This window comes from Entelurus aequoreus, linkage group LG04, assembly GCF_033978785.1.
Source record: "Entelurus aequoreus isolate RoL-2023_Sb linkage group LG04, RoL_Eaeq_v1.1, whole genome shotgun sequence".
Taxonomy (NCBI): Eukaryota; Metazoa; Chordata; class Actinopteri; order Syngnathiformes; family Syngnathidae; genus Entelurus; species Entelurus aequoreus.
The window spans coordinates 32,730,518-32,756,477 of NC_084734.1; the positions used below are offsets into that span (position 1 = coordinate 32,730,518).

Here is a 25,960-nt window from a genome sequence, read left to right on the forward strand (position 1 = left end):
ATGCAGGATTAATTTGTGGCATATTAAATATAAGCCTGGTTGTGTTGTGGCTAATAGAGTATATATATGTCTTGTGTTTATTTACTGTTGTAGTCATTCCCAGCTGAATATCAGGTACCGTGAGTATGCAGCCTTGGCTGCTAAACATTTGAGAGCTTGACCGTATGTGCGCGTCACGTACGTAACTTTTTAAAAATATATAAGCTTTATGAACCTTGGGTTAGGTGAACGGTCTTTTGGGCTCAGTGATTGTGTGTGTTGATCAGGTGTTTGAATTGTATTGGCGTGTTCTATGGAGCTAGGAGCTAGCAGAGGAGCTAGGAGCTAGCGTAACAAACACGCAGGTGTTTTTATGCAGGATTAATTTGTGGCATATTAAATATAAGCCTGGTTGTGTTGTGGCTAATAGAGTATATATATGTCTTGTGTTTATTTACTGTTGTAGTCATTCCCAGCTGAATATCAGGTCACCCCCGGCTCTCACAGCATCTTCCCTATCTGAATCGCTTCCACTCCCCATTAGTCCTTCACTTGCACTTTACTCATCCACAAATCTTTCATCCTCGCTCAAATTAATGGGGAAATTGTCGCTTTCTCGGTCCGAATCTCTCTCACTTCATGCGGCCATCATTGTAAACAATAGGGAACTTTGCGTATATGTTCAACTGACTACGTCACGCTACTTCCGGTAGGGGCAAGCCTTTTTTTTATCAGATACCAAAAGTTGCAATCTTTATCGTCGTTGTTCTATACTAAATCCTTTCAGCAAAAATATGGCAATATCGCGAAATGATCAAGTATGACACATAGAATAGATCTGCTATCCCCGTTTAAATAAAAAAAATTCATTTCAGTAGGCCTTTAAAGGGGAACTTAACTTTTTTGGAATTTTGTCTATCATTCACAAGACAAAAACACATGTTTTTTTTTTTTTTATCCATTCTATCTAGTAAATAAACAATAGCAAATGTCAGCTAACAATTAAGCCAATGGGACTCGCTCTATTCTAAAACCATCCAAAAGCCTCTGTTTTTGTTTTATATACTGTCAGTATATACCGGGTATGTAATATAGTAGCAGGCACATTCACGATAGTATGTGATATCTATGTATTTTTGTTCAATTTAAGCATCAACAGCGTAGTAATTTCACAGACGCATCACAACGTTTGCTTTTCCCTTCAACAACAACACTACTACTACTCATGGCAGACTTCATGAGAGCCAACAACAATTGCTTTGGGTCAAATGATGATCCAGAACCTTATTTTTTTTAATATAAGGAGGATGACCTACAACTTTTAGAAGCTGTGTGCTGAACATATTAAGCTTTACTGAAACACTAAGCATCATGCAGCAGTATTAAAACATTCACTTACCGTGCATTGTTGCTCTCACTGGGATGCCGTCTGATTGGATGTTCATGTATTCCTGTTTGGATGAATAATAATCATACTCCTCACGCAGGTTCCAAAAAAGAAAAAAGTGCTGCAAACGAGCGTCTTTTTGTGTCTTTCTTGCCATCTCCAAATCCAAGTTGACTGTCAAAAGAATATGGTGGCTACGGTGCCGACTTCTCGATTCCCAAGTGATGCAATACTTTGTTCACCGACTGCCTTTGGCTATTGGTGACTACAGCTTTATTTACACATACACCAATTTGCTTGAGAACCTATATCTCTCCTTGGAGTGACTTTATCTCTAATCTGATCTGTTTATGTTGTTCAGTTCTGTTAGCAACTTAGCACAGCAGCCAGCGGTAGCTACTCTATGCTACTCCTCGGCTATTAGTGCCTCTCCACATAGCTTGTTTGGACCAACTTAGTGCATGAGCTGGCTGGCTGAAGAGTAGTTTCAAAGTGAACAGCCAGCATCCTTTACTGCAGTGAGCGAGTGGAAGCGCCATCTATCCCTGCGCACAAGCGTGAGACTATAAACTAGAGATGTCCGATAATGGCTTTTTACCGATATCCGATATTCCGATATTGTCCAACTCTTAATTACCGATTCCGATATCAACCAATACCGATTAGAGATGCGCGGATAGGCAATTATTTCATCCGCAACCGCATCACAAAAGTCGTCATCCACCCGCCATTCACCCGAACTAACATTTTATCAAAACCACAACCACCCGCCACCCACCCGTTGTTATATATCTAATATAGACGATGCAAGGCATTAGTGAGGTTAGAAAGGAGAAAGGAGACTGATCCAATGCAGCAGAGACATTCAATGCGTGCCACGCATTAATATCTCTTGGCCACGCATTAGAGGCTAAGAGCTATTAATGCGTGATAATATTATTTATAATTATTATAATATTATTGTAATTTCCATCAAGAAAGTGTTGACTATTATTGTTATTTTTTTCCCTGGTCTGTAGTATTCCCTTTTTTGGTTTGTCACGTACCACGTTTGCTATCTTTTTATTTTTTTCTTCTTCTTCTGTTGTGTTGTGGTGTGCTGTGTCATGCCAAATTTCTTCCCCCTACAAAAACCTCCCCCCACGCCCCATTTACTTCTGTGGTCATGTTTCCTCTTACGTCATTGACAGCGATCGATAGCACTTCAACTTTGACTGCCCGTCGCTGGAAGCATACTTCGTCTTTGACAGCTGCTGGAATCTGAAGAAATCGATTTTTTTTGTACAGGCGCGAAACAGGACAGTCGCGTGCCGGTTAAGGACCCCCGGCAACTTTGTGACTTTATTGGACGCAGCCCCAGAAGTAAATAGGGGGTGGGGGGGTGCTTTTGTAGGGGGGAAGAAATTTGGCGTGACAGCTGCAGCAGTGCCTGATGAATAATTGCCTGTTTCAAAGAGTGCTGCTCGTTTTTCGTAAGTGGGTAACAACATTTAACTATGTATATATTTTTTCTGAATTGGTTCAACCGCCACCCGCCCGAATCTATTTAAAATCTATCTTTTTCGTCATGCATCCGCCCGACCCGCGGATTATCCGCGGACTCCGCAGTTGTGTCCGCAAACCCCGCATCTCTAATACCGATATATACAGTCGTGGAATTAACACATTATTATGCCTAATTTTGTTGTGATGCCCCGCTGGATGCATTAAACAATGTAACAAGGTTTTCCAAAATAAATCAACTCAAGTTATGGAAAAAAAAGCCAGCATGGCACTGCCATATTTATTATTGAAGTCACAAAGTGCATTATTTTTTTTAACATGCCTCAAAACAGCAGCTTGGAATTTGGGACATGCTCTCCCTGAGAGAGCATAAGGAGGTTGAGGTGGGCGGGGTCTGGTTTGAGGTTGGGGTAGCGGGTAGCGGGGGGTGTATATTGTATCGTCCCGGAAGAGTTAGTGCTGCAAGGGGTTCTGGGTATTTGTTCTGTTGTGTTACGGTGCGGATGTTCTCCCGAAATGTGTTTGTCATTCTTGTTTGGTGTGGGTTCACAGTGTGGCACATATTTGTAACAGTGTTAAAGTTGTTTATACCATCACCCTCAGTGTGACCTGTATGGCTGTTGACCAAGTATGCGTGGCATTCACTTGTGTGTGTGAAAAGCCATAGGTATTATGTGATTGGGCCGGCACGCAAGGGCAGTGCCTTTAAGGTTTATTGGCGCTCTGTACTTCTCCCTATGTCCGTGTACCACTCCGTACAGCGGCGTTTTAAAAAGTCATAAATTTTACTTTTTGAAACCTATACCGATAATTTCCGATATTACATTTTAAAGCATTTATCGGCCGATAATATCGGCAGTCCGATATTATCGGACATCTCTACTATAAACCTAATCTTAATGAACAAATTTTACGAAAACTGCTTTGACATAGTAACGGCCAACTAATTACTTTATAAAAGTAAGCAACACGTTCTGTTACTACTTACAACAAAAAAATAATCTGAGTACTCTCAATGCTAGTTATCTGGCTATAATACACTCTGGCAACCTTAAAGACATGTTTTTTTTCAGATACCGATGTATATCGTATACCGCCATTCGGCCCGAAAATACTAGAATATCAGTTTTGCCCAGTCCTGTTTCCTACTATACAAGTGAGAGACATGATTTATTATCTAGAACAGTGGTTCTTAACCTTGTTGGAGGTACCGAATCCCACCAGTTTCATATGCGCATTCACCGAACCCTTCTTTAGTGAAAAATAAAAATAAAAAAATTCTCAAATTCAAGACATTTCTGTTTTTTTTACTGGTGCACAAAATTAACCGTGTATGACCATCATCGTGTTCAAAAAACAAAACCAACACAGTGCATTAATTTACAACAAATTATACACCTGTGAATCAAATGGAAAATTAGAGGGAACATTGTTTGGGGGTATCCATAATACGGCGATAGGGAGAAGTTTTTATTTACACGCGGCGGAGGCTCCGCCGAACCCCTGAGGCCGACTCACCGAACCCCTTGGGTTCGATCGAACCCAGGTTAAGAACCACTGAGCTAGAATTAACTTTCACCAACTCAGAGGCGATGCAGCAGCTGCAGCTCAGTATGTTGGTACTGTAGCTGCACAAACTAGTTAGTGCTCTGTGATCACAGGGCCACTAAACATGGTTTGTCTGTGTTAGTGCTTATAATAACAGTATCATTAATACTTGGTAATATTCAGGTCACGAGATGTAAATGGACTACTGTTGGCAGTTCTTTCGAGGGCTTTAAGGTTCTTAAACTTCAAAAACAGACAAATTCCTTTTAATAAAAACAAAAACAAAAAACCTAGTTCCTGGTTCATGGAGGGTAATTTAAGATGACCAGATTGTACCATTTTTTATTCTAAGGTGTGGAAACAGTGTTATCATGACTCACATAGTCATGATAATATGTATGGTAAGACATATTTTAGTTTCTCTCCATTTATGAGCTATGTCCTTTTTAATGGAGAATGCTGTGAAAAAACAGGAATGTGCCATGTTTTGATTTTGGGGTAAGGATTTTGGGGTCATCCATCCATCCATTTTCTACCGCTTGTCCCTCTCGGGTTCGCGGGGCTGCTGGAGCCTAGATTTTAAAGTTAAAGGCCTACTGAAATGAAATTTTTTTATTTAAAGGGGGATAGTAGATCTATTCTATGTGTCATACTTGATCATTTCGCGATATTGACATATTTTTGCTGAAAGGATTTAGTATAGAACAACGACGATAAAGATCGCAACTTTTGGTATCTGATTAGAAAAAGGCTTGCCCCTACCGGAAGTAGCGTGACGTAGTCAATTGAACATATACGCAAAGATTCCCTATTGTTTACAATGATGGCCGCATGAAGTGAGAGAGATTCGGACCGAGAAAGCGACAATTTCCCCATTAATTTGAGCGAGGATGAAAGATTTGTGGATGAGTAAAGTGCAAGTGAAGGACTAATGGGGAGTGGAAGCGATTCAGATAGGGAAGATGCTGTGAGAGCCGGGGGTGATCTGATATCCAGCTGCGAATGACTACAACAGTAAATAAACACAAGACATTTATATACTCTATTAGCCACAACACAACCAGGCTTATATTTAATATGCCACAAATTAATCCTGCATAAAAACACCTCAGTGTTTGTTATGCTAGCTCCTAGCTCCTATGCTAGCTCCTAGCTCCATATAAACCGCCAATCCAATTCAAACACCTGCACAACACACACAGTCACTCAGCCCAAAAGACCGTTCACCTAACCCAAGGTTCATAAAGCTTATATATTTAAACAAAGTAACGTACGTGACGCGCACGTACTGGCAAGCGATCAAATGTTTGGAAGCGCAGCTGCTATTCACGGTACCTGATATTCAGCTGGGAATGACTAAAACAGTAAATAAACACAAGACATATATATATTCTATTAGCCACAACACAACCAGGCTTATATTTAATATGCCACAAATTAATCCTGCATAAAAACACCTACGTGTTTGTTATGCTAGCTCCTAGCTCCTCTGCTAGCTCCTAGCTCCATAGAACACCATCCATCCATCCATCCATTTTCTACCGCTTATTCCCTTCGGGGTCGCGGGGGGCGCTGGAGCCTATCTCAGCTACAAACGGGCGGAAGGCGGGGTACACCCTGGACAAGTCGCCACCTCATCGCAGGGCCAACACAGATAGACAGACAACATTCACACTCACATTCACACACTAGGGCCAATTTAGTGTTGCCAATCAACCTATCCCCAGGTGTATGTTTTTGGAGGTGGGAGGAAGCCGGAGTACCCGGAGGGAACCCACGCAGTCATGGGGAGGACATGCAAACTCCACACAGAAAGATCCCGAGGCCGGGATTGAACTCACGACTACTCATGACCTTCGTACGCCAATACAATTCAAACACCTGATCAACACACACAATCACTCAGCCCAAAAGACCGTTCACCTAACCCAAGGTTCATAAAGCTTATATATTTAAACAAAGTTACGTACGTGACACGCACGTACGGTTAATCGATCAAATGTTTGGAAGCGCAGCTGCGTACTCACGGTAGCACGTCTGCGTCTTTGTCATCCAAATCAAAGTAATCCTGGTAAGAGTCTGTGTTGTCCCAGTTCTCTACAGGCGTCTGTGTATCGAAGTCAAAAGTCCTCCTGGTTAGAGTCTCTGTTATCCGAGTTCTTCGATCTTGACTGCATCTTTCGGGAATGTAAACAATGAAACACCAGCTGTGTTGTGTTGCTGCTGACTTCCTTCGCAAAATACGTCCGCTTTGCACCGAGAACTTTCTTCTTTGCTTGCTCAGCTTCTTTCTCCATAATGCAATGAACATAATTGCAACAGATTCACCAACACAGATGTCCAGAATACATCCAGAATGAGATGAAAACAGCTATTTCGTATTGGTTTCAATGTGGAAGCCATACCCGTGTTCCCCGGGCTACGTCATGCACATACGTCATCCTCAGAGGCGTTTCGAACCGGAAGTTTAGCGGCAAATTTAAAATTGCACTTTATAAGTTAACCCGGCTGTATTGGCATGTGTTGCAATGTTAAGATTTCATCATTGATATATAAACTATCAGACTGCGTGGTCGGTAGTAGTGGGTTTCAGTAGGCCTTTAAAGTACCAATGATTGTCACACACACACTAAGTGTGGTGAAATTTGTCCTCTGCATTTGACCCATCCCCTTGATCACCCCCTGGGAGGTGAGGGGAACAGTGGGCAGCAGCGGTGGCCGCGCCCGGGAATCATTTTTGGTGATTTAACCCCCAATTCCAACCCTTGATACTGAGTGCCAAGCAGGGAGGTAATGGGTCCCATTTTTATAATCTTTGGTATGACTCGGCCGGGGTTTGAACTCACAACCTACCGATATCAGGGCGGACACTCTAACCACTAGGCCACTGAGTAGGTCATTGTAACGCAAATTGTAAAAAAAAAAAAAGAAATTCCTTTTAGCAAAATATACTTAAAAAAAGTATCTGTGTGTTCGCTTACAGGGTACCAGTACTTCTTTGTTTATGAAGGGTGATATAAGATGACTGGATCTTACCATTGCTAGCCAGGTCATATTTTACTTTGTTGCTTCTACTTCCTGGTAACAGTTCACAGCGGATGAAACTGTTCATGTTTTAAAAGACAATGTGCCTAACAAAATATTTAGAAAATCTAGTAAAACATGTGGATGAATTTATCTTAGTTACCATACTACTTGGCGGCGTGGCTCAGTTGGTAGAGCGGCAGTACCATCGATTCCCGCTTCCGCCATCCTAGTCACTGCCGTTGTCCTTTGGCAAGACACTTTACCCACCTGCTCCCAGTGCCACCCACACTGGTTTACATGTAGCTTAGATAATGGGTTTCACTATGTAAAGCGCTTTGAGTCACTAGAGAAAAACGCTATATAAATATAATTCACTTCACTACTTCCTGGTTCATGGAGGACTACAGGATCATGCTATTTTTTTGTATCTGGGGTGGGAGAAACATTGTCATAGTGACTCAAATAGTAAACACAAACCATTCCTCTAACTCTGTGTAGTAGGGCTGGGCGATATGGCCTTTTATTAATATCTCAATATTTTTAGGCCATGTCACGATACACGATATATATCTTGATATTTTACCTTAGCCTTGAATGAACACTTGATGCATATAATCACAGCAGTATGATGATTCTATGTGTCTACATTAAAACATTCTTGCTCACACTGCATTAATATATGCTCATTTTAAACTTTCATGCAAAAAGGGAAATCACAACTGCCGTATTTTTTGGATTATAAATCACAGTTTTTTTCATAGTTTGGCCGGGGGTGCGACATATACTCCGGAGCGACTTATGCGGGAAATTATTAACACATTACCGTAAAATATCAAATAATATTATTTATCTCATTCGCGTAAGAGACGAAGCAAATGTCAGCAATCGTCACACACACGTCAGCAATCGTAGACACACGTCAACCAATAGGAATTCGGCGGGGGCGGGTCATGGCAGAAGTGCATTGTGCGTCATGGCAGAAGTGCATTGTGCGTCATGGCAGAAGTGCACTGTGGGTCATGGGATGCTAACTGCTGCTACGTCCGTAGCTATTAAAATTGATTATTTCAACATTAGCGGTAATTTATAAAAACTGAGAAGGGCTGAACAAAAATGGCACCGAAAAGGAAATCATATACTGCAGATTACAAGCTGGACGTAGTGAAATATGCAGCAGAAAACGGCGATCGAGCAGCAGAAAGAAAGGGAGCGGCGCATACCAAGAGCGATAACGAGGAAGAAGATTTCATCGGATTTAGCGATCAGGAGTGACAGATTGTTTGGTAAACGTATAGCATGTTCTATATGTTATAGTTATTTGAATGACTCTTACTAACATAATATGTTACGTTAACATACCAGGCAGGTTCTCAGTTGGTTATTTATGCGTCATATAACGTACACTTATTCAGCCTGTTGTTCACTATTCTTTATTTATTTTAAATTGCCTTTCAAATGTCGATTCTTGGTGTTGGGTTTTATCAAATAAATTTCCCCAAAAAATGCGACTTATACTCGAGTGAGACGTATATATGTTTTTTTCCTTCTTTATTATGCATTTTCGGCCAGTGCGACGTATACTCCGGAGCGATTTATAATCCGAAAAATACGAAAGTCAATTTAGCAAAACTGTATTTATTAAACAGTTATTAAACAGTGGCACAAACATTCATGTCATTTCAAAACAGAAAGTGCAAGATTGTCAGACATTTTAAAACAAGCTATTAGTGCACTTTTGTGCATGATGTCACTAAGATGACATATCAAAACAACACTTAATTAAAGTGCACTTTTTGTACAGAACGCCACTACAATAGTTTAAAGCACATAAAGTGCACTTTTGTGCATGATGTCACACAAGATATTTCAAAAACTGTCAATTAAAAATGAGCTGCATAATAGGAAATAAAATAGGTAATGTCCTTCGCTATGTGGTAGGTTCCTGCCGACGTTATCTCCTTCTGTTTTAGACAATTTTTTTCATACGGTGTTGATGTGGAAATGGTTGCTTGGGCATTTTGTTGGGTGTGGCACCGGCCGAGATGTTGACATGCGGAGTTTGAAGCACTCTTCATTCTTTAGCGGGTGACTTTTGAAATGGTGCTACACATTAGCAGTGCTGCTACTTTTTGTAGCAACGCTTTTGCCACATACTTGTAAAACATCTTCCCACTTGAAGCCAAACCACCGCCAGACGATGGACCCCGTGCTGTTTTTCTTGGTAATTAATTCTTCCTTCATTTGTTACCAGATTCGCACCTTCTCTCTCTCGTATTACCACTCGCACCGCTCCGTTAGCACCTGCCACAGCTAACGTTACCCATGTCGCTACACCTCTGCTCGGCGAGGGTGTATGACGTTGCACGCGTGACAGTATGTGACGTATGTAAGAAGGTGCGCTTGTTTTATGTCTCTGTGAGAAGGAGAGACAAGAAAGAGTGGGAAACGCCTGTAGTGTAATGCCCGCAGCTAAAAGCAACTGCGTGAGAACGTATACTCGAATATCACGATATAGTCATTTTCTATATCGCACAGAGACCAACCCGCGATATATCGAGTATATTCGATATATCGCCCAGCCCTAGTGTGTAGCATTGTATTTTTTTTTTTTTCCCATTTGTTAGCTAACAAGCTACTTCTTGATTCACGGACGACGATATAAGATGACAGGATCATACAATTTTTCCGTCTGGGGCAGCAGAAACACTTTTTTTGTGTTTTATACGGCAGAAACGACACATTTCTCAACACGCCTACAAGATTTCCAATAAAATAAATTGATGCGGCCAACTCCACCAGTATTGTGTGTCTGTGTTTACTGGTCTGCATGACAACCAATCCAGAAGAAGATGCCAAGTATGATACATTGTGGTCATCTACTCTCGTACATATGTGGTTTTTTTCATCACTTTTAGTCATGAGTTTTGATCATTTTATGTGAGAAAAAGGCTGACTTCCCTCCTCCCCCCATGTGTCTCCAGGCAGCAGTGACCCGGAGCGTGGCGGTCTGCCGGGCTCCCAGGAGAAGCTGCTGTCGGACGGTGGAGGTCTTGTGGGAGACTCCCCGCGGGACTCCGGGTGCTACGAGAGCAACGAGAACCTGGAGAACGGTAATGATGGCTACACTCAGACTTGACCACCGGGAGTCCTAAGTAAAATCGAATATCCCTTGCGGCACGGCGACTCCATTCCTACTACTCCACACCCCCTCCACGCCTCTGCATTCCGCCTACCTGGGCAGCCACCTTGCTTTTAAACCCTCAATCTGTCCTTCTCTACTCATGACATTCTTTTTCTATCCCCCATCACTCTTTCCATCCTTGTAGGCCTTCAGTATCATCAGCGCCAAAGCCCACTTGTGAAGGAGCCCGGCCCCAGACCACTAAGCCTGGTCTACCCCACCATGCTGGGGGTCTATGGCCAAAGGGAGAAACCCTCCCCCGTGCACATGAGAACAAACTCACTGCCAAACGAAGGATTCCCAGCTCTGATGAGAGTACACAAGGGGGACGATTACGAGTATTTTTGCTAAATGTACACAGCTTGTCTTTAAATATATTTTAACACACGCAGCCGTCTTGCATCAGGTGCCTCAAAGCATATATTTTTTCAAATAGAGAATGTTTCAGATTTATTTACAGTACATTTAAATAGTGCTCTAGCTCTTTGCTGACCTGATTTGCTTCCAAGAGTGTCCAAAGTGCGGTCATGTGCGGCCCACGGCACATTCAATTAAAAAAACAGAAAACCCCCCCCCGCCATAACTCATTAATCACAGCTCTGTCGCCCCTGATTATTGCTTTCCATTGTATATATTGGCTTTCAGGCTTGTGCAAAATGACACTTTTGACATTTCAATTCAATTCAGTTGAAAAACGGGATTTTGAATGGAATTGGAATAACAGGACGTGCAATTAAATTATTTGAAATTCCAATACATTCTTTATAGCCAAGTAACAGAAGGAATTTGCCACATTTAGCAAATGTTTTGCCGTAGATATTAGAAATAGTTTATTATTACTTCAATTCAGAACCAGTTACCTCCATTTTAAATACTTGGAAAAAGTCAAGCATTATGGGAAATAAAGGAAAACATTTTTTCCACCATTTTGCATTAAGTTGCATCAAACTTCAAAAAGAAATATCTGTATAAATTGTGTGTGAATGCTGAAAAGCTAACTGTTAGCATGCTAGCGAGATACCGCCAAGTATCAATATTAATGCCTTTTAATTTTATATCAATAACACTTGCTAAATGCTAGCATGCTCACCTGATAACAGTCCGCATGCAGGTGAGATAGCGCCGAGTTTAGTTTTATACCTAAAAAATTGGCTAAAATGCCAGCATGCAAACTTGATTACAGTTTGCATGCTAGAAAGATAGCGGCATTTAACAATATGCACGACACATAGTTTTATACCTAAGAAAATTGGCTAAAATGCTAGCATGCTAACTTTTTAACAATGTGCATGCTAGCAAGATAGCGTCAAGAAACAATATCCATGACTTAATAGTTTTCTACTTCGAAGTTGGCTAAAATGTTAACATGCTAACTTGTTTACAGTCCACATGTTCATAGGATAACGCCAAGAAACAATATCCATGACTTAATAGTTTTCTACTTACAAAATTGGCTTAAATATTAACATGCTAACTTGTTTACAGTCCACATGTTCATAAGATAGCGCCAGGAAACAATATCCATGACTTTTATGCCTACAAAATTTGCATACATTTTAGCATGTTAACTTGTTAACAGTTCGCATAATAGCAAGAAACAAGAAGATTCATACTGACAAAATTTGCTAAAATGCTACCTGGTTGCATCCGCTAAGATAACTCTTTATTATGCTATCAGCGAGCATGACTTAATTGTCGATAAGAAATAAAAAAAAATGTACCGGTTTTTAAAATATAGAAATATACAAGCATGTAAAGCATGATTCTGGAACACACCAAAACCATCAATAGAATTTCCATATTAGTTCTACTTCCTTCAGTTCCAGTTGGAATTTTAATTCTACTTCCTGTTTGCAACCTCAATTCAATTTCATGGAATTGAATTGAAATTCGGAAGACATTCACAGTTCAATTTGAAATTTGTAGCGCAAATCTGCTGGGTTTTTTTTACGTGTGTGGGTGTGTGTCAGCTATGATTATTCTGCCATGATGGAGATTTCAATTGTGGAATTAAAAGCAAAAACCTCCCTCCCCCCTGATAAAAACCCAATAAAGAAGGTGCTGCTTGCTCTTGTTTTCCTCTTCATTCTTCTCTATACAAACTAACTTTTTGACTTAACATTCTGCATTTTCTCTTCAGGGTTCCACAGTGCTAAGAGTACGAACAATATGTCGCAGAGTTTAAAGAATAGTTTTGACCATTTAAAGCAGAACGGGGCATGTTTATACATCATTTATAGCCATAATATCACTGTTGATCCCTGAAGGCTGTGATCAGTAGTAATCCATGTCATGTAATCACTTTTCCTGTTCTTGCATCATAGTGTCCTTCTCCGTATCGCTCTCCTACTCGATATCTGTCCTGTGTTAAAAGTTATTAGCTTTAGGAAATGAACCACAACAGTCAAATGACAGACTGAATGCAAGGCTTTTCTTAATTCTTCTCATAAACGTTCTAAATTTTTTTAGCATTATGACTTCTTTTGAAATAACTGTTTGTTCCATTTCTGCTCTTTTCCATAAAAATACGTTTTTCTGTCAATGTTACAAATTGTAGAAAAATTAGTTTTTTTCCTCACTGAATGAAGATTTTCTTTTAAAATTCCATCTTTTTAATATCTCGATACATATATATATATATATATATATATATATATATATATATATATATATATATATATATATATATATATATATATATATATATATATATACACACACACACATACATACATACATACACAGTACAGGTGAAACGTTTGGACACACCTTCTCATTCAATGCGTTTTCTTTATTTTCATGACTATTTACATTGTAGATTGTCACTGAAGGCATCAAAACTATGAATGAACACATGTGGAGTTATGTACTTAACAAAAAAAAGGTGAAATAACTGAAAACACGTTTTGTATTCTAGTTTCTTTAAAAATAACTACCCTTTGCGCTGATTACTTTTTCGCATACTCTTGGCATTCTCTCGATGAGCTTCAAGAGGTGGTCACCTGAAATGGTTTTCACTTCAAAGGTGTGCTTGAAGCTCATCGAGAGAATGCTAAGAGTGTGCAAAACGGTAATCAGAGCAAAGGGTGGCTATTTTGAAGAAACTAGAATACCAAACGTGTTTTCAGTTATTTCAGTACATAACTCCTCATGTGTTCATTCATAGTTTCGATGCCTTCAGTGACAATCTACAATGTAAATAGTCATGAAAATAAAGAAAACACATAGAATGAGGAGGTGTGTCCAAACTTTTGGCCTGTACTATGTATATATACAGTATATTATTTTTGCTTATGTAACAATTTTATTCAATAACATTTTTCTCATATTAAAACTTTATTTTTGTACATTTTACGAGTTGTTCCTTTTAACTCTACAGTATTTGTTCTCGTAATATTACAATGCCGTTTCCCGTGCACCTGCAACTTTATTTTATATATCTTATTTTAATTTTAATATTTGCCATTCATAATTTTTTGTCATTATACGTTGTCATTTTCATAATTGCATGACCTATTTTTTTTAGTAGTACTACAACTCTTTCTCGTAAAATTGTGAAATTTTTGCATAAGAGTACAGCTTTGAAAAAATTGCCTCATAAAATGACTACTTTTTACTCCTAGCATGACTATTTGACATAACATGACATCATAGTTAAATAACCTTTTTTGATCATATTTTTTTCAAATAAAATGTAACAAAAAAAATATCTCCAATTCTGAGTGTATTTACTGCAAACATGATATTCGTTTTACTATTTATGTAAAATTGCATTTTCCTTGTATTGTTTTAATGTTATGTCTTTAATTCGATTTTAATATGACAATTGCATTGTCCTCATACAACTTCATACTCATTGGTTTGTAAAATAATGTTTAAAGTTGTGACATTTTAGCGTCATATTACAGCTAATTACTTTGCAATTTTCACTTCAAATGTAACAATCCGTTCTTGTAGAAATGACTTGGACTTAGACAAACTTTATTGATCCACAAGGGAAATTGTAGCTCAGTTACAAATGATGTAAAGGATAATGCAGGTATAAAGTACACTAAAAATGTACCATAGTAGCAATATAGAATATAACATATATGTAATATTTACATATTATATATACAATATAGTGCAGCACGGTGAAACAGGGGTTAGTGCATGTGCCTCACAATACGAAGGTCCTAGGTTTGATCCTGGGCTCAGGATCTTTCTGTGTGGAGTTTGCATGTTCCCCCCGTGGCTGTGTGGGTTCCCTCCGGGTACGTCCTCCCACCTCCAAAGACATGCACCTGGAGATAGGTTAATTGGCAACACTAAATTGGCCCTAGTGTGTGAATTTGAGTGTGAATGTTGTCTGTCTATCTGTGTTGGCCCTGTGATAAGGTGGCGACTTGTCCAGGGTGTACCCCGCCTTCCACCCGAATGCAGCTGGGATAGGCTCCCGAACGGGACAAGCTGTAGAAAATGGATGGGTGGATGGATATACAGTATATAATATATACTGATATATAGGGGTGTAACGGTACACAAACATTTCGGTTCGGTACATACCTCGGTTTAGAGGTCACGGTTCGGTTCATTTTCGGTACAGTAAGAAAACAACAAAATATAAATTTTTGGGTTATTTATTTACCAAATTTGCAAAATCTTCCACCAAAAATATTTTTCTTAGTGGAATATTTAATGTGAAGTAATGGGAACCTTGAATAGGTCAATAATTCATAATAACATTGATTTTGATTCAATATTATGTTATGTGCCACGCGTTGTGCCTCGGTGTGCATTGTTTACACAACGTGCGTTACGCTACTTAATATGTCCGTGTGGAAACTCGTTCGGTACACCTCCGAACCAAACCGGAACCCCCGTACCGAAACGGTTCAATACAAATACACGTACCGTTACACCCCTACTGATATATTATATTAATATCCATCCATCCATTTTCTACCGCTTATTCCCTTCGGGGTCGCGGGGGGCGCTGGAGCCTATCTCAGCTATATTGTATTATATTTTTATATATATGACAACTTCATTCTCTTAAAATGACTTTTTTCTTGAATCACAATTTTTATTTAGTAGATTTTTTTTTCTTTTTCTTTTTTTTCCTCCTCAAACATTACATTATTCTTTCTCATTTTTTGGGGTAATATAAAATGTTCTCCTTTCTCCAACTTTTTTTAAATTTTGATTTTATTGCTTTACATTCAAAGTATATTCTCATAATAAAAAAAAAAATGTATCAAACGTTTTTTAGTAAATCTGAGACATTTATGCAAAATGTTAAAATTAACATTTGTGTTAAAATAAAATAAGTTATTTTAGAAGGACAGCGTTTTCCTCTATTTGGACAATGTTCGTTGTCATAAAATGACCTACAGCATTTTCTCTTAAAAACCACAAATTTTCTCATAGTAAAATTGCACATTTTTCCTCCTACTATAAAAATGGGACCCATAACCTCCCTGCTTGGCACTCAGCAACAAAGGGTTGGAGTTGGGGGTTAAATCACCAAAATGATTCCCGGGCGCGGCGCCGCTGCTGCCCACTGCTCCCCAAGGGGATGGGACAAATGCAGAGGACAAATTTCACCACATATAGTGTGTGTGTGACAATCATTGGTACTTTAATCTTTAATCTTCAATCTTAATATTCCTGTTTTTTTTTTTAAGAATTACAAATTAATAATGGAATTAAAAACGTTTATTTTGCTCGTAATCACAACTTTATTTTAGTTGTTTCTCATGTGTTTTTTCCCCACTTTCAGTAACGCCTTGATCTTTCCTTTCTGAAACACCCCTTGTACTCAAGAGAGAGGAAAAAAAAAAAAAGAGACTTGAATCTGATCTGAAGATGCCCTCAGCTGTGTCACATCCAATAACGTCACATGACTCTGTAGTAGTAGTAGCAGTCAACACAAAAGCATTTTTATTTGTTCCATTTGCTGGGCGCCGTTTAGACATTTCATTGTCTGGAACTTCGATTTTTCATCTCATTCAAATACTTTGGCTGTTGTCACCCGGTAAGTTGCTTCAGCTTTTCATTCTAGTGTCAGACCATACTTGTTGCCATAACAACGTCTTGTAAAAGTGACCCCTTGTCCTGTATTTTTAGCGATGTCTCGTAGAAGTTGGCTGCTCTATACAATCAGGACGTTCTTCTTGGAAGTCATTTTTTTTCCATTGCAGGTAAGAGCAAGAAGACGACCCGTTCCGGTCGCTCTTCCGCCGGCCAGTCTCCGGACTATCCCACCCTCCCCATGACTATTTCCAGTGAGGCGCTGCAGCAGGACAGCAAGAACCAGCGCACAAAGTTCCCTAAAAGCTTATTCAGCAGATCCTCCCTGAAGGCTTTCAACCTGCTGGGGCTCTGCAAAGCCCAGAGACATTCGCCCGTCGGGACCAGTCGGAGCTGCGAGGACCTGGACGAACCCTGCCTGCTCACCGCGTCGTGGAAGCGCTCCCACTCTCTGGGGGACCTGCACTGGGAACAAAGGACGGACATGGAGGTTAAAGCTCTGGACGCCAGGAGCCCCATTAAGGGTTCTCCGAGGACTTCACCAGTGAGTCCAAAACCGAGGCTTGACAGACCACCTGTGCCCTCGCAGTTGCCTCTACGCCCGCCCTGCCCCACCAGCCAAGCCCCCTCCCCTCCAGCGCCAACATCAAGTCCCCCTGAGTCCACCCCAGGTAATGAGAGAGTGCTTCGGACTCATGCCAAAAAGCCACCAGTACCGCCTCCTGTCCCGGCTAAAAAGTCCAGAGAAAGACTCGCCAACAGTCACTCCCCCCTCTCCCTGCCTTCTTCGCCGTCCCCCGCGCCTTCCCCGACACGCTCGCTCACCCGTTCCCAACCGAGCAGCCCCGTAACTCGCTGCAGCGCGAGCGCCGCTCCCCCGCCGCTGCCCGCCAAGACGCCGATCAGCCCCTGCCACGCCTCACCGTCCCCCGGAGGAGAGGACGCGGGCGCATCGCTGCCGCCCCCTTGGCTCTCCGACCTGGGGAGCAAGGTGGCCGTGTCCAGGAAGGTGTCCCAGTCCAAGATGAGCCCTGACCTGCTCACCCTGCTGGAGCAGCGACTGGAGGCCGAGGGCATCGATCTCACAGAGGAGCCTTACTCGGACAAGGTAAACAAAACACTAACTGTCGATTTATTTTTACACATAAACTTCCCATTTATCTGGCTTGAGGGAGCAAATACTGTCACTCATATGACACTTTTGTGCTTTTGACTTTGCGGAGTATTTTAAGTCATCCTGTTTATTCCTCTCAAGCAAGGTGGTGGTTAACTATAACAGCTGAAGTTATAGCATACAGCCGTGGTCAAAAGTATACATACACTTTTAAAGAACATAATATCATGGCTGTCTTGAGTTTCCAATCATTTCTACAACTCTTATTTTTTTGGGATAGAGTGATTGGAGCACATACTTGTTGGTCACAAAAACATTGATGAAGTTTGGTTCTTTTATGAATTTATTATGGGTCTACTGAAAATGTGACCAAATCTGCTGGGTCAAAAGTATACATACAGCAATGTTAATATTTGGTTACATGTCCCTTGGCAAGTTTCACTGCAATAAGGCGCTTTTGGTAGCCGTCCACAAGCTTCTGGTTGAATTTTTGACCACTCCTCTTGACAAAATTGGTGCAGTTCAGCTAAATTTGTAGGTTTTCTGACATGGACTTGTTTCTTCAGCATTGTCCACACGTTTAAGTCAGGACTTTGAGAAGGCCATTCTAAAACCTTCATTCTAGCCTGATTTAGCCATCCCTTTACCACTTTTGACGTGTGTTTGGGGTCATTGTCCTGTTGGAACACCTAACTGCGCCCAAAACCCAACCTCCGGGCTGATGATTTTAGGTTGTTCTGAAGAATTTGGAGGTAATCCTCCTTTTTCATTGTCCCATTTACTCTCTGTAAAGCACCAGTTCCATTGGCAGCAAAACAGGCCCAGAGCATAATACTACCACCACCATGCTTGACGGTAGGTGTGGTGTTCCTGGGATTAAAGGCCTCACCTTTTCTCCTCCAAACATATTGCTGGGTGTTGTGGCCAAACAGCTCAATTTTTGTTTCATCTGACATTACATGGACAAAGATAAGACCTTCTGGAGGAAAGTTGTAGAAATGATTGGAAACTCAAGACAGCCATGACATTATGTTCTTTACAAGTGTATGTAAACTTTTGACCACGACTGTATATACTCACAATTTGGGGAGTCCACAAACAACTTTTTCACTTCTGATTCGATACCGATATTAGAGCTTTGTGTATTGGCCGATACCGATATTAAACAGATATATCCACATGAATCATAGTGCATAATTTTATTATTTTGTCGTGTGTAATGTTAGAAAAGGCTTGATCAAGTGAAATGACCCAAACAGAACAATGGTAGGTATGAAAAACACTGACCTGTTAATTACTAATCGTCTGGAATGGACTTATGCTGTCTTCAAATTGAAGTGGAGAGGTAATTTGTTTTTTGACATGACGCAGTAAATTGAATGATGCGGACTCGTTTGTTACTGGCTACTTTCTAATATGCTTCTGCTTTGGAGACTTTATATGTGCAACTAATATGTAACTATAATTATTTAATACTTGTTTATATTGACAAATGTGTTTTAGACTGTAATATTGTTCAACGTGTGCTTAGCTGTTGTGAAGCTGCTAGCTCCCAGTATCCTAAAGCCTACCAGGTTTACCTTTTGTAAATGACTTGACTGAAATAGAATAAAATTGTGTGCTTTCTGGAGGACATTTAGATGTTAACTGTCTGTCCTACAAGTAAACACGCTGCATATCCCAAGATTTCAGATGCAATTAGATATCATTCACTACTTTTTTCAGTACGGTTTTTGCTGATATCGAACGAGTATCTAATATCGATATATATATATATATATATCAATATAAAAAACACTTCATTCAAACTAAATCATGTGACAGAAAAATGTGACAAAACAATCTATCTGCTGAGCGTGCTCGGCTAGTAATGTCTGGTATGCATTCGTGCACAAATGTTACACTTTACGAAGACAGTGAAGCTCAAAAACATCAAAGTTATTTCACCGCTTTCCAGCCTTCTTTCATCGTCTCTTCCAAAACCACCGACTTTATTTACACTCATAACAAGCCGAGGGAGAAGACGTTTGTTGTTCCTCCCATGAGAGAGTGTGTTCGCCTTCCCTGAGCATCTGCTCTTCCTTCCAGCATGGCCGCTGTGGCATCCCCCAGCCTCTGGTGCAGCGGTACTCCGAAGACCTGCAGCAGCCCGTCAAGGAAGTGGCGTCCAGCGTGGACCAGTTGAGGGTCCGAGAGCTACGCAAACAACACCGCATGGCTGTAAGGACTACAACTCACATTAAGTCAGCAGGTTTTTGTGCGGGTCAACACTTCTGCTAGTACTTCATTCAGTCAACACCATAGAAACCCAGCGAAGTCCAAACTTTTTGACTTGGGGGCCACATTAAGCAGAAAAAAATTTGGCCGGGGTTCGAAAGCATGTAAAGTAACACTATATATAATTATATACACACAAATATATAGCCTATACATATATACTGTACATACATACATACATATATATATGTATATATATATATATATATATATATATATATATATATATATATATATATATATATATATATATATACATATATATATGTGTATCTATACATATGTATATATATATATGTATGTATATATGTATGTGTGTATGTATATATGTGTATATATATATATATATATACACTACCGTTCAAAAGTTTGGGGTCACATTGAAATGTCCTTATTTTTGAAGGAAAAGCACTGTACTTTTCAATGAAGATAACTTTAAACTAGTCTTAACTTTAAAGAAATACACTCTATACATTGCTAATGTGGTAAATGACTATTCTAGCTGCAAATGTCTGGTTTTTGGTGCAATATCTACAATGGTGTATAGAGGCCCATTTCCAGCAACTATCACTCCAGTGTTCTAATGGTACAATGTGTTTGCTCATTGGCTCAGGAGGCTAATTGATGATTAGAAAACCCTTGTGCAATCATGTTCACACATCTGAAAACAGTTTAGCTCGTTACAGAAGCTACAAAACTGACCTTCCGTTGAGCAGATTGAGTTTCTGGAGCATCACATTTGTGGGGTCAATTAAACGCTCAAAATGGCCAGAAAAAGAGAACTTTCATCTGAAACTTGACAGTCTATTCTTGTTCTTAGAAATGAAGGCTACTCCACAAAATTGTTTGGGTGACCCCAAACTTTTGAACGGTAGTGAATGTATATATATATATATATATATATGAGGTGGCGACTTGTCCAGGGTGTACCCCGCCTTCCGCCCGAATGCAGCTGAGATAGGCTTCAGCAGCCCCCGTGACCCCGAAAGGGACAAGCGGTAGAAAATGGATGGATGGATATAAGTATATATATGTATGCACAGTACAGGCCAAAAGTTTGGACACACCTTCTCATTCAATGTGTTTTCTTTATTTCCATGACTATTTACATTGTAGATTGTCAGTGAAGGCATCAAAACTATGAATGTGGAGTTATGTACTTAACAAAAAAAGGTGAAATCACTGAAAACATGTTTTATATTTTTGTTTCTTCAAATTAGCCACCATTACAGCTTTGCACACTCTTGGCATTCTCTCGATGAGCTAACTCCTTCAAGACTGTTGGAAAACCATTTCAGGTGACTACCTCTTGAAGCTCATCGAGAGAATGCCAAGAGTGTGCAAAGCAGTAATCAGAGCAAAGGGTGGCTATTTTGAAGAAACTAGAATACAAAACATGTTTTCAGTTATTTCTCCTTTTTTTGTTAAGTACATAACTCCATGTGTTCATTCATAGTTTTGATGCCTTCAGTGACAATCTACAATGTAAATAGTCATGAAAATAAAGAAAACGCATTGAATGGGAAGGTGTGTCCAAACTTTTGGCCTGTACTGTATATATATATATAGTATTATATTAATATATATTTTGTATTATAATACTATAATGGATATATAATGATGGATATTAAGAGTAGTGAAAGTTTGACTCCTATCTTGTTTACTTCTGTAACGACCTCCTTAAAGTTTTGTTCTCAGTCAGAACTATCAAGCAACTAAAACGTATCTAAACATGTATAAGTGTGGAGAGTATTGTGCATTTTTCCCATCATGCATTGCAAGATATTTAAATGGGTGTCATTTTGAAATGTGTGTTTTGCTTGGACATTTTTTTATAATATCCACAAAGTTTAGTGAGCAAGTTGTGTTAATGTGTGACCATGTGTGTTGACTTTGTGTGTGGTTGGGTTTTTTTTGCTAGTACTGTAACGTGCTCGCAACTTTCTTTGGCCCATGGTGGACTATTTTGCGATCTGCTCAATGATGCGCGGGCGACGTGTGGCCGTGTAGATTTAGGAGCGTAAAAACAAATATTTGGGGCGCCACAGCCGCCCTCAGAGTCCTCCTGGATGAAGTGTTTGTTCCAAGGTGTTTTATCCGAATGCAAACTGCTGATGCATTTATTCTCATTGAACATTTGTGTCCTCAGATCCCGTCCGGCGGTCTGACCGAGATGTGCCGCAGACCCGCGCCCTCAGGCAACATCAACACTGTCTCCGACTGGCTGGTCTCCATCGGCCTCCCCATGTACGTCTCGTCTCTGGCGGCGGCGGGCGTCGACTCCGTGAGCGGCGTGGCCTCGTTGACGGAGAGCGGCGCCCGGGGGGCCGGGGTGCGGGACGAAAGACACGCCCGACGCATGATAGGCGAGGCGAGGGCGGTGGCCGCCGCGGGCAGTGACGCTGAGTCTTAAACAAGGTGTCATGAACTCGCCTTTTTTATTTTCAAGGGAGGGACGCTTTCTTACCCAATCATTTGCCTTGGATGACGACAGCACATTTTTTTGTAGGACCTGTTTTGTCGAGTCACTTCACAGGTGCTTGAATTTCTTGTGAAGAAAGAATTAGAATCAAGGAGCGCCGCCAAAGCATCAATGACACACGGAACACAAGAAATATTAAGCATGTGGCTCAATTATATAACATGTTTCAGTATGATACTCTGCTTCATTTTCTGCCAAGCTGAAAAATCCCACTGTATCCAAGCACATTGAACTACACATCGCCTCAGCATTACAGTATGAATGTTTATGGGAGTCACTTTTTTAGTATTGAATGTGCCGTAGCATTATTTTTCTTGTATTTTAACTTAAAAACACCCATTATATGAGAACTTAACAACAATATCCAAAGAGACGCGGCTGATATTTGGAATCAAGCACAATTTGTGCACAGTGGAATCTCTGAAGTGCAATTGGACGACAATGACGTAAAACTTGGAAATTCGCTGTTTTAGCACAAAATGTCATTAGCATGGTCACTTAGCAAATACTTTTTTTTTGTTTTTTTACATTTACCAATGCTTAACTTATTTTTACACTTGTGTGTACATTCCTAAGTGTCCTAAGCTCTTAAGAGCAGACCACACGCTGTTAAGCGCCTGCAAAATGTCACTGAATGAATGACAGAGTGCTTCCGAGGGAATTTTACCCAAACTTATTCCTAGCCCCTTCCTGCTCTGTCACTGATTCCTACGCATCCACCCTGGCACCGTTAGTGCTTGTCATAAAAATGAATGGTACTGGGATCGAAACAAGAGTTGAAGATTTAAAAAAACAAAAAAAAAAACTATTTGAATCCTCAGAGGACAAAAGCTGACATTGTTGTCATTTCAGTTCCTGTTGCTGTACTTTTTTTTTGCCAAAATGGCTCTTTGAGTGGTAAAGGTTGCCGACCCCTGGTGTAGGTGGACATATGCCAACATTTGAAAAACACCTTAGCTTTGTGTTACAGATAACAAAGCAATAAAATAATTCCATAATAATTGTATTTATGTTAACTGCTTGAAAGTAAGCTTGCATTTACTAATATTGCAATTATACGGTCAACTGACACGCTTTTGAGGGCTTTAGTACACTCAAAAACATATCACGTCTCACAGGAAATGTGCACACTTTTTCAACATGACAGGACACACGGAAATCATTTTGGTTTTCAGGTCCCATTTTTGGGGGATTTGGTCCCGTTTAATTTTTCATAATTTTTTTGTTCTAATTTGGGACCTGTTTAGTTTGTCTATAGAATGTGCCAGTAAAAACCGAGCTGCGGGCCGCAAATGCCCCCCCCCCCCCCCAGGCCGCACTTTGGACACCTCATGTCTTAGATGTTTCCTTATTATCACTGCTTAACTTATTTTTACACTTATACCACTGTTCAATAGATAGATAGATAGTACTTTATTGATTCCTTCAGGAGAGTCCCCTCAGGAAAATTAAAATTCCAGCAGCAGTGTACAAAATTAAGATCGAATTTAAAAAGTAAAAAGTAAATAATGGGGGTATAAATAGAAACAAAATACAAAAATATTACAATAAGAATAAAAATAAAAAGCAACAATGAGAATAAAAATATAACAGTAAAATAAGAAAATAACAAGAGAAACTAGGCAGTAGTGACCATGTTATGAAAAAGTATTGCATCCCCTGTCAATCAATCTATTAATCAATCAATCAAAGTTTATTTCTACAGCCCTTAGTCACGAGTGTTTCAAAGGGCTGCACAAGCCACAACAATCGGATCAGATCCCACATCAGGGCAAGAAAAAAAAAAATGTGGGTAAAAATGTTATGTAAACAAACAAAAAAAAGGAAGTTAAGTCGAGCAAAATATTATTTGGTGTCACTTTTTTTCCTTTTCATAGTGTCTTGACAAGAAGGAAGTTAAATGACGTCAAAAGCGCTTCAGAGAAAATCAACTTGACTTTAGAGCAGGGGTGTCAAACTCGTTTTCATTGAGGGCCACATCGCAGTTATGTCTGCCCTCAGAGGGCCGCTTTCAACAATGAGTAATTTATGTAATGTATATACACATAATACAGTAACAATATATATATTTTTTTACATAAGCTGCAAAAAAAATAAATTACATTTGACTTTAAAAACTGGCAGCTCACTCACCAGAATGTCACAGTAAAAGCAGTGGGCATATAAAAAATGGAATGGAATGGAAAAACAAAAAACAATATTTTAGTAAAATACGAGCAACACAGCTGCCAGTTTTTGGGGTTTTTTTACCGTAAAAATCTTGTTTTAATGTTGTTGTTTTTTTTTAAAAAATGTTTTAGAGTCTTACTGTATATGGGGAAAAAAACAGTACCAAAGGTGATTTTACAGTAAAAAAAAAAGTCGGTCGGCGGAATTTAACCATAAAATCCATTGTCAATTTTACAGTCTACAAGTTGATTGATCATTTGTTTTGAAATCATAAGTCAAGCAGATATTTAAGTACAGTATTTATCTTTATTTTAACCAAAAATATTTTTGGAATACATGATAATGTAATGTTTTCATGATATTGAATTTGAAAAGATGCAATTGCATGCAGGACATGATCTTTAATGTCAAACGGGAAAGAACAAATATATTTAGTAAGAAAAGATTAAGCATTTTATTAACGCATATTATTTCCAGGCTTTCGCAGGCCACATAACATTTTGTGGAGGGCCAGCTTTGGCTCCTGGGCTTTGAGTTTGACACCTGTGCTTTAGAGGTTCCACGCTAAAAAAAAATATATTACTTAAGGCATCAGAACTTTATGATGGGAGGATTTCAGTAGCACCACAAAGGAAAGAATAGTGACTTATTTTGACTTAAACGTCAAATGTGGCCTGCAGACAAAACTCTTTGAATGTGCTTCAATGTGGATGGTTTGTGTTAAAGAAGGCCAATATTGGACACGCCACTGGATTTAATGATCAAAATCAGGGATAAACTTGATGCCAACAACATTTCTTTTTTTCAACACCACGACGACGCTGTATTAGAAGCCAGCCAAGAAGACGTGTTTGCCGAGGACTAAAAGAGACTGACACTAAATGCACTTTAGAGGGTGACGTCAACTAACCGCAGCATAACTCAATTATTGAAAATAATAACCTGTTTTTCCGAGTTGTCAATCTGGATTCCACGTAAGAAGCACAACACGTTCCTTTGTTTGTTTGATAAGTTATTTCCCCGTATGGAGTGTAATTAGCTGTACTATAAGAATAGCATAGGGAAGGAAGGAGCTACCCAGTGTGTGATTGTAACATACCTGTACAAATAATTCCTTTGCTTTTTCAGCTTCTTAATGATTGTCCATACACATTTTCTTTGTGTTTTCAACTCATTTAAAAAAAAAAAGAAGAAAAAAAGTCATGTGCATACCTATTTGTCATTCTCAAGTATAATAAAAACTGTTTTGTTGCTATGCAAGGATTTTTGATGTGCTTTTAA

General features: G+C 39.6%; 1 protein-coding gene across 5 annotated transcripts in view; it reads left to right on the plus strand.

Moving 5' to 3' along the window:
* sash1a (SAM and SH3 domain containing 1a) overlaps nt 1-24,793 on the plus strand; it is a 439,343-nt gene extending 414,550 nt beyond the window's left edge. For all 5 annotated transcript variants that reach the window (XM_062044621.1, XM_062044623.1, XM_062044626.1 and 2 more), the window contains 4 exons: nt 10,426-10,554; nt 16,808-17,745; nt 19,840-19,971; nt 22,178-24,793. In XM_062044621.1, coding sequence (XP_061900605.1) covers nt 10,426-10,554; nt 16,808-17,745; nt 19,840-19,971; nt 22,178-22,441 — 1,463 coding nt within the window. In that variant the 3' untranslated portion in view covers nt 22,442-24,793. The remainder of the gene's footprint in view (nt 1-10,425; nt 10,555-16,807; nt 17,746-19,839; nt 19,972-22,177) is intronic.
* The last annotated feature ends 1,167 nt before the right edge of the window (nt 24,794-25,960 follow it).